Source organism: Palaemon carinicauda, chromosome 16 (genome assembly GCF_036898095.1).
Source record: "Palaemon carinicauda isolate YSFRI2023 chromosome 16, ASM3689809v2, whole genome shotgun sequence".
Taxonomy (NCBI): domain Eukaryota; kingdom Metazoa; phylum Arthropoda; class Malacostraca; order Decapoda; family Palaemonidae; genus Palaemon; species Palaemon carinicauda.
Genome location: NC_090740.1, coordinates 136,777,129 through 136,787,327, shown reverse-complemented (window position 1 = coordinate 136,787,327; position 10,199 = coordinate 136,777,129). Strand labels below are relative to the sequence as shown.

The window sequence follows — 10,199 nt, the reverse complement described above, 5'->3', positions numbered from 1 at the left end:
GTTTGGCATCTAATTCCTCATTAACTGAAGGATTGATCTCTTCAGCAATATCGGGTTTTAAAAGAGGGATGAGACTGGTTATATGCCTTTTCACCAGCTCATTTGTTTTACCTTTCAAAACGATAGCATTAGTCACCTCACCACTTGTATTCTTAATTACCTCTGTAATTTTTCCCATAGGATAGTTAAGGGGTTTTACATGAGTCTCTTTGATTAAAACAATATCACCTACATTAAGATGCTGATGATGACAAGGACGATATCGGTCCTTCTTATCAACTGCCTGTTTTATTAGGGTAGCTAAAAACTCCGAATGATAATTGTCTATGAGATTTTTTCTGATTGCATTTAGTTTTTGATAATTATTCTTTATCCTTTCTGACGGGGTGGTACCAAGAATGTATTCAAGATCAATCTCAGGATCAGGCTGTAGATCAGGAATGACATTGATGGATAAGAGATCATAGCCATGAATAAGTCTTTCCGGAGTGATAGGGTGAGGAACAGGCTCGTTGCTCGAATCCCTTAATGCCTCTTTAAAAGCAATTGGTCGCTTATTCACCAAGTGACAAGTTTGACTAACAACAAATTCAAAATCTCTAAATTCTAAAACATTTGTACCAATGGACTTATTTATCAAATGTTTGACCATCTTTATACATATCTCTACCAAAGAACCCATCTGACTGCAGCCTTTAAAATACCGATCAAATTTTATCGATTGTACACCAGCCTCATCAAAATGCCTCTGGGTTTCAGGATCTTTAAGAAAATCCATTATGATGTTACCTCCTGCTACTATCTGTGTGCCTAAGTCACTTACACAAAACTGTGGCAATCCATAATCAAACGTGTGAAGCATAAAAGAACGAAGGAATTCTTTAACAGACATATCCACGCAAATCTTCAAATTGACTGCTCGAGTAAACATACAGGTAAGGCAAAGAACCCACACTTTTAGCTTTCTAAGTTCCTGTTTAACAGTATAAGGACCAAAGTAATCTATGTACACATACCCAAAAGGAATCTCAGAAGGATGCAATCTAACATCACGATATGGGGACTGATTCAGTTTAACAGAACGACCATTATACCTTTTGCACGTAACACAATCCTTAAGGACATTTTTAACAACTGAGAAATAGTGAGGTATCCAAAACTCTTTCCGCAGCTCTGCTAAAAGTGAATAACATCCAGCATGTTTCAGCCTTACATGCAAATCAAGAATTATCAACTTTGTTAACTCACTATGCTTGTGCAAAAGAATAGGGAAATAGCATCTTTCACCCTCTTTCCACCGATCACATTTGCTTCTCACCCTCAGAATTCCAACCTGATCAGGATAAACATTAAGCTGACTGACAAGATTGGGTATGTTCTTGACCCTTTTCAAATCAGACCCAAAATAATCAAAGACTTCAGGGAAATAGACAAGCTGATCTTTCAAAATTATGTGCATAACAGCCTCTTTGTAATACCCAGATTCAATAACCATCAAATCCTTACAAGTTGGTCTGTTCAACTTTGTGCGAGCCTTCCACTTATTCCAACATCTCAGAACCCTAGCAATTACAGCCACTAAATGGCGAAAGTCAGAATATCTGTTTGGAGAAACTAGATATTCAGATGATATGGAAAGCTTATTGCACTGTATATTATAACTACCAACGTCTTTGCTTTCAACATTATCATCATTGATCTTGAATAAAGGATTCGGGATGGTGAAACTCAGTACATTTTGACTTATTGCTACATCACTTGACTGAATTTGTGGTCCTGAGAAATAGTTAGTTTTCTTGAGTTGTTTGTATGATAAACATCTAGTTATGCAATCCCCAGGATTATTCTGCCCACTTGTGAAGGTAAAGTTCACAGGGAAGATTTCACAAAGCTGATTTATACGATGTAACCTATTCAATATAAAATTGGATTTTCCCTGCATTTTATCCAGTTTACTAGCATAGGAATTTACCCAAGTTAACGCTACCAAACTATCAGAATACAAAGTCAGTGCTTTAATATTAATGGGAATGACACATGCAGGACCAGACAGTTCTTTATAAAGTTCCATAAGCATCTCTGTACCTAAACTAATAGCCTGCAACTCCAAGGAAGGGATTGATTTAGTCTTCAAATTTGTGTTCACAATTCTGTTTTTGGCCAATACAAAACTAACCTTACCTGTATCTATATTCTCAATATAAAGTACGGCTCCATACATGAGACTACTTGCATCAACACAAGCTAGTATCCTATAAGATGCATCTCTTTCCCCTACAAACCGTTCTACCATAATTTCTGGAGCTGCATTAGCTTGTCTTGAAATACAGTTCCACTCTTACATTCGCTCTTGTGACAATGGATCATCCCATCCAAGTGATTTGTCACACTGTAAGCCATGCATAAAAACTCTAGATCTGTTAAAAACTGGTCCATTGAAATTATATAAATCAAAATTAGAGGCTATCGACCTGAGAATTAAACGTTTTGTATTGGCTGATCCCTCAAGAGCAATCGGTCTAGTTGACAATATATCATCTTGCCTATGCCACTGCAAGCCTAAAAGTTTAACTTTACTGTCAGTTTTGTTTTCCAGACCAGCATCAATATCCTCCTGAAGTGAACTATCATTAGTAACAATTTGTTGTAATTCCATCTTATAGGGCTCAAAAATAGATGGCAATAACTGATAAGCCCATTTCAAAGTTGATGAATCACTACAAGTGAAAGCACCATTATCCATATAAAATAATTGATAAATCAACCTTTTCAAACATACAACCTCCTCAGAATTCCCTTCAGTATCCAGGACCAAAATCTTGTATAAACTCAACATCAAAATTGTTGGTGAACATCGTAATCCAAAACTCAATCGCACATTCTTATACCCCACAAGAGAAAAATCTCCTTTCTTTACATTACGATACCAAAGAAATAGTAATTTATTCTGATCAGAGGGATTCAGCTCTATTTGGTTAAAAGCTTTCCGGATGTCAAAGCATAGAAGCTTAGACCCAAATCTCAGGTGTAAAAGAGCTGAAGCAATCTTTTGGTTTAAACAAGGTCCAGAATGTATACTCTGATTATGACTAACAGTAGCTGGCTTAGACAAATCTTTTTCACAAATATTCGAGAGAAAAACTACTCTACACTTAGTGGTCTCCCTGTTTAGTTTAAACACACCCATGTGCGGTAAGAAACTATGCTCAGGATGTTCCTCCATATACTGATCCAAATTTGGAATCCTCTGTATTATACCAAGTTGTTCTTGTTCTATAATGGCATCATCCATCAAATGTAAATGAAGCTCATTCTTTCTTAACTTTTTTAAGTTAGATTTTAGCACAGCTTTAGCAAGATTGTAATTCCTACCAAGAAGATGAGATACTTTACTGTTCCATAAAAGAGGCATGGATATCCTGCCCTTTTCAGTACGAACAGAATGATTCAAAGCAAATCTAACAAGTTGATCATTGACCTCTGAAGAGCAGTTTTCGAATTCTAATTGGTCATAGTTTAATACCTTCTTCTCATCATATTTCATGAGAACTTCGTTTGCAGCTTTATTCAATTCAGTCTCCGAAATACTTCCATCATCTTTCAACACTGCAAAATTTGATTCAACATCAAGAGTTACCTCCTCTTCCATAAAGTTTGAATCATCACACAAGATGCTTGAACCAAAGCCTACATAGACAACAGAAGACTCTACAGACAAATAAGTAGAAATGTCCGAATTATTACCATTGTATGAGGCATAATTTAAATCAGGTAAGTATTTCAAATTAGAAATAGTGTTCTGCAGATTACCCAATAGCATAACCCCTAGAGCACATTGACTATAGACAGAGGGAATCGGCTGACCAAAATTTACCATTGAGCTCAAAAGACAATACATAGAATTTGTACCTAATATGAAATCAATGTTATTGATCTCCTCCTGATGGTTTAACAATTGATTGTCTGCCAAGACATAGCCTTTCTCAATAAACGCAGTTGTAATCCTAGAAAGCTGTGGAAGTTTCAAATTTATATCAATAGATGGTACACAAAGGGCTTCAATCTTGAACCTTTCCTTACCTATCTCTACCTCTACTTCCACAAGCTTAGTTACATACTGCTTACTCGAGTTAAAACCGTTAACAGTCAAATGTACCCTTTCTTTTAACACCTTGAGATTACTAGTATTGGCTACAGCTTCCGTAATAAAATTAGTCTGGCAACCACTGTCTACAAGACACCTAATCTCGACCCGGTTACTTAGGTAACAAGTAAAAGTAGGCAAAATTGACTCTGTACTGGTAGTCCGTAAAGCACCTACTGATAGAATCATGCCACTAGAAACCTCCTCTTTGGGAGCAGATTTACAGTTTTTCCCTTTTTTGGACACTTTTTGACTCTGAGAGGTAACAGGGGTTGCTTCGATTTTATTGGTGACAACCAGTAAACTCCTTTCTTCATTTCCATTTATACACAGATAGGTAAAATGCCATTTTCCACAATGAAAACATTTCTTTCGAAAAACAAAATTACAAGACTCGGTGGAATGATTGGCTTTAGCGCACTTTAAACATCCTCCAATTTCCTTCAATTTGTCAACTTTGGCCTTTGGACTATCATAATACTTACACTTATAGATAGGATGAGAAGAGTCTCTTTCCTTGTCTAAAGCACATAAAGTACACTTAACTGAAGGCCCGTTAGTCTTGCTAAAATTGACATTAGTAGCCAAATTTGTTGTTGAAGATTTGATATTAAAACCTTTAGAATGATTCTTTGAAAGGAAATTCTGGGTAGCTAATGAATATCGTTCTGCTGCCTCAAAAAATTTATCCTTTATTTCATCCAATGAAGGTCTGGTCTTATTTGTTATGATAGTCAACTGATTTTTGAAAGTATCATTCAAACCTTGCCAAAAGAAATAATTCAAAAAGTCATTAGTTTCAATTTTTTGCAACTTAACAGATTCAATACAGTTTTTCATCTGACTAATATAGGAAAATGGATCTGTGCTGTACGTTAATCTCATCTCTGCTATTTGTTTAATAGTATTGAATTTCTGCAGCGAACCAGAAGCCAAAGCTGCTAACAAAAGTTCCTTGGCATCATTATAAGTCTGTTTATCCACTTCAAGTGAACTCAACAAAACGGAAGCACGCCCCGAAACTTGTTGCTTTAACAACAACAACTTATCCCTATCCTTAAGCTGAAAGGAGCCTGTGGTATCCTCAAATTCTGTTAAGAATTTGTTTATATTTTCCCCTTCAGTGCTACTGAAAGTAGGAAGGGGAGCAGTAGGACTCTTAAGCAAACTCCTTGCAGCATCTAAGGTACTAGAAGTGAAAGAGACAGTATCTTCAAGGAAGGCTAACATTTCATTGAGTTTATCAATATAAGATTCACAATTCGCCAATTCCACTGTAAGTTTATCACTACTTTCTTCTTCTTGCCATATCAAGGCTTGAATTTTGCTATCATGGTCCCTCAAGTCATCAAGATACGATTTAAACTTAGCTTTGAGGACATGTTTCTCAGAGGTGGTTTTAGTTTGGAGTGAAATCTTATTGTTATAATACTTTGTCACTTGTCCTCGGATATATTTCCGACTATTGATTAAAAGAGACAAATTAGACATGATTACAAACTTTTATTTTTTCTGTAACAAAACCTCAAACAATCTTTCATCAATTTAAATAGATGATTTAAACCTACTGTATTTAAATGTACCGAATCTCTATACAACCTCTGGTTATCTAATCTCCCCTGGCTTTCCACCCTAAACAGAAAATCTTTACACTTTAAACCTAGTACAAACTTATTGAAATAGCGTCTAAGTAATTTATAGTGTTCTGTAAGAGGGGCATCAAACCTATTCCTGTTTACATGAAACCTCAGCTCTACTTGCGAGGCAATATGGCAAGTATTTGGTAGTTTTTCACGAACTAAGATATAAAATGCTCTGCAATTTTCTTTGACTAAGGATAAGTCTATGTCAGCTTTTAAGTCATTACCTCCCAGATATACAATTAAATAGTCAGGATTATAAGATACCAAAGGATCTAAAAGACTAGTATTGTTAAGAAAGATGGAAAATGTGGCACCTCTCCAACCAAAAAATGACACTTCAAATTTCACATTATCAATTTTTATTTCTGATCCCTCAAATCTCCTTTCGAGATCAGAAACATATGAATGTCCAAAGACTGCCAATTTCATAACAACCACAGATCAGTCAATGTCATCCAAGAAAATGTTGACGACAAAAATGAACAGTACAAAATAGAATAAGAAAATTTCAAATACAGAACAAGCCCAAAAACCACTCCTACTCTCATCCAAACCAAGCAACCAAACCGAACTCCTTATTTGCAATCCTGTCACGGTCGCCATCTTGAAAAAAGTTATCTATACAGGAAATTTTAGTAATAAAACTCAAACAAAATAAAACTCTTAAATTTAATTAAAGGTTTCAGAATAGTTTTTTTTTTAATTTAGGTTAAATATTTCTAAATTTCTTGAAAGGATGTTCGGTTTGGGTAACTATAAAAATCGTTTGAGAGTATCCTTAGGAGGACCGACCTTGTGTCAAAGGGTAACGACAAGGGGGTGAAAGTTTCGGTCCTTCCCAATTTCCCGCAACTTCAAGAGAGCCCTGAAGAAAAACAAACAAACATTCTATTACCCCCTAATAATAATAAACTTAAATAGTAACGACAAGGGGGTAACAACTGCAAAAACCTAAATTAGCATAAACACATCTCGAAAAATAAAATAAAGAATTAGAGTTAAAGGATCCTTCAAAAACTTATATTTATATATAGGAACATTACTTCCATGAAGCTGATCCTAGAAATTAGATTTTCGAGATGTTAAATAAAACGAATAGTATCCGAAGATAAAACAAATTACTTACAAATTATTATGTAGTTTTTTATGCTTCAATAGGTATATATTTAGTTTAATAAGATATGTTAATATGAATCAGTAAATATTACGATTAAATTCAGGACTATTAAGCAAGTTTGCAAATAAGTGTGCAATCATTTCCATTGGTGAAATGATAAGAAGGCTAGGATCACTTTAGAAATAGACACCCATCATTTCGTTGTGACGTACCTTAAAGCCTTATCGGCACCTCGGAAGTTCGGCAATAAAGGAAGTATATCCTGTGTCTAAGATGGTAAGAGACATGTCTTCGTTGCTGGCAAGACTTGAGCAGGAGCGGTGATTTGGGCACAGTTCGTTGTAATTAGCCGTCCATTATTAATATAACCGTCGAGCTTGAAAGAAAAGCAACCGGCTCTATGTTGATTCCACCAACCAAACCAACTAACTGACTGGTACGAATTTTCCAAACGGACTTCACTACGACTGTCTCAGCTGCTCAGCGTTTCCTTTCCTCGGAAAACAAAAACAAACAGTAGTAACTGCTCGTTAACAGTTGTTATACCTTCGAGACTTAAAAGGTGTTTACCGTCACAACGAAAATATAATTACATATTCCCTTTATAAGCTCGAAGTAAACATAGAAAAACTCAATTAAATTTACTAAATTATACTAATGATTACATTATTCAAATTAACAATAATTAAACCAAATATTAAACCTTTAAGAACGCATTATATAAGAACAATGATAAATAGAAGAAAAACATAAGTGATGTAATAATTTTACATCATTTTCAACACCTTCAGTAGAATACTTTCCATAGCAGAATCCAGATACTCTATTGCGAATTACAGAGGGTGTATTTGGCTATCCTTAATTTTCACTGCTTCTTACTCAAAGCGAAATACAGCAGAATAGTCACGTTCGGGGTTTTGTTAATTTTTATTAGTATCGAGTAAAGTAAACTATGCTTTTGACACTTCGATATTGTTGGAGCTTAAATTAAAAGTAAAATTTTTAATAATTCTTTTTTGGGACCTACCACAGTTCCAGGAGAAACTTTAACTTGGAAAGGGGGGGGGGGGGGGGCATTTGTCACAAATAGATGAAGCACTAAACCATTGGGGTCATGTCGATGACTTCTGCTGCCTTCGTTTGAGTATTGGACATAGAGTCAGCTTTGACTGGCACATCAGGGGACTCTGGGAGTCTGGGGCCTCATACCTGATGATTATGTCCTTTTTCTGTATTCAACTTTGTCGTTGCAGGGAAGGGGGGAGGAGGCTACACCCAGGAGACTGTTGGTCAATGACTCCTATTTGTAGAGGGGACCCATACCCAGGAACCCCCCCCCACCCCCACACACACACAGGGCACACATAGATCACGCCACCCTGGCCCAATACGCTTTTAATGAGTTTGAAGAGATCCACGAATAATGGCTAACGTCATTCTCGTTTGTGCCCAGGCCTCGAAATCTACGAAACCTGTAGTTTTCATTATAATGTTAACAGAACTTATATTTGTTCTCCCGATGATGTAGTCTCCATAAATGCCCAAACCTAGATATGTATTAAATAATTGTGAGAGCACTCATTCAATAGTCATTTGATGATTAACTTAAGGAATTTATATTAAGAACTCCATGAATGTGTACTCACTTTTTGACAAATACATTTATAGTTGAAAGAAGAGAATCTCATCAGTTTTATCCAAGTCTCTTTGAATTACTTTTATGAATTTTTTTGCCTGTGGGTTGGTACATTATTATTGACGTTTTATATCTTTAAAATTATCTTTTACAGAGTTTAAATGTCTGATAGGGTGAAAAGAGATTGATAATAGAACCTGCATTTAAATGTATTAAGAAATATTAATGTTTTTATCTATAATCAACAAACAGTAAAGATTAATACACATCACGCATTAAAATTTATCTAAATGTTAAGTTCCTTCTCAGGTTTGATCTTATTCTTTACTGGTTTCCTTGAATCATGGATTATAATGTACAATATAGGCTACCATCTACCACGATAACTAGTGGACAATAATAGCATTTTTTCCTTCATGTAGTCATCCTGATAATTCATTGTTAACGCTGATCTTTTTTACTCGATGCGCACATTTCCTTTTCTGTACACGTCTTTGATAATGTGTGGCTAAAAATAACCTAAAGCCCTTTTTATACATTTCCTGATAATTCGTAACCAATAATGACCTTTTGCATGTTTATAGATTTCCTGATAAATTTTCCCAAACATCCTTTTGTCCTTGCTGTAGACCTCTGGATAATTTGAGGCGAATAATAATCATTTGAACTTTCTTTAAACTTCCCGATATTCTGTCACCCTATTTGTGCACTTCCTCATGATTTGTGTCCAATAACTACCTTTTTTCCTTTCAGTAGACATACTGAGTCTTCCATATAATATGTGGCTGATAACGCTATTTCACTTTTCTTTTTTGAGTTCCTGATAATTTGCTGCAATTCATATCCTCTTGTCTTTTTTGGAGATATCCTGATGTTTGGCCAATAATGAACTAATACCCTTTTTGTACATTTCCTAGTAATTTGTGGTTGATAATTTCCTTTGCCCTTCCTGTAGAGTTCCTTATTCCTCCTAGTAATTTGACGCCAATAATAACTGTTAGTCTTTTATTTTTTGTAGACTTTCTAATAATTTATCGCTAATTACGATATCTTGTCTTTTATTTAGAGATTCCCATAATATGTGGCCAATAATGACCAATTAGCCCTTTTGTTCATTCCTGATAATTAGTTGCCAATAGTTACCTTTTGCCATTTTTGTAGACTTCCTCAGTCTTCCTGATAATTTTTGGCGGATAATAAAAGTGAGACTATTCCTAAATTCTCCATCTATTTCCGCAAGGAGATTTAACTAATATATGAGTGAAGTACTGCAGAGTGGAAAGAAAATCATGTTTTAGAAATATGTATGTATGTTCCAAAGTAGAACACCTATAATTCTTGCTAACAAATGAGGCCTTTCCTCGTCGGGTTGCCTGAAAGGGTTATCTTTATTCTTGTCGAGCACTAGGCAGAAGTTCAGAGGTTAATTGGACGTTTAGACAATGAAATCTATGGAAAAGTTTTTCACTGTAAAAAAATAACTTTGTGGGATTATGCTTTTGTTTTTGTTTTTCACTTCACTTGATGTCCTTTTCCGGTTGTTTCTTTATATTACATTTTTTTCCGTAGGTACCCATGTAGGCTTAAAAAAAAAAGACCCCAGGTATCTGAAACCTTTTTTTTTTACTCTTATAGTTTGCGACTTTTCTTCAACTCTTT

The 10,199-nt window shown here is 35.2% G+C and overlaps 1 protein-coding gene across 1 annotated transcript; it reads right to left on the bottom strand.

Moving 5' to 3' along the window:
- Positions 1–1,483: 1,483 nt before the first annotated feature.
- LOC137655890 (uncharacterized) lies at positions 1,484–7,619 on the bottom strand. Its single transcript, XM_068390114.1, has 2 exons — positions 7,117–7,619; positions 1,484–6,652 (listed from the first exon to the last, which is right to left on the bottom strand). The coding sequence occupies exon 2, from the start codon at positions 5,633–5,635 to the stop codon at positions 2,339–2,341; it is 3,297 nt and encodes a 1,098-aa protein (XP_068246215.1). The 5' UTR covers positions 5,636–6,652; positions 7,117–7,619; the 3' UTR covers positions 1,484–2,338.
- Positions 7,620–10,199: the final 2,580 nt, after the last annotated feature.

Coding starts and splice junctions, on each gene's coding strand:
- LOC137655890 (XM_068390114.1), bottom strand. CDS start 5,635: ATGTCTAATTTGTCTCTTTTAATCAATAGTCGGAAATATATCCGAGGA.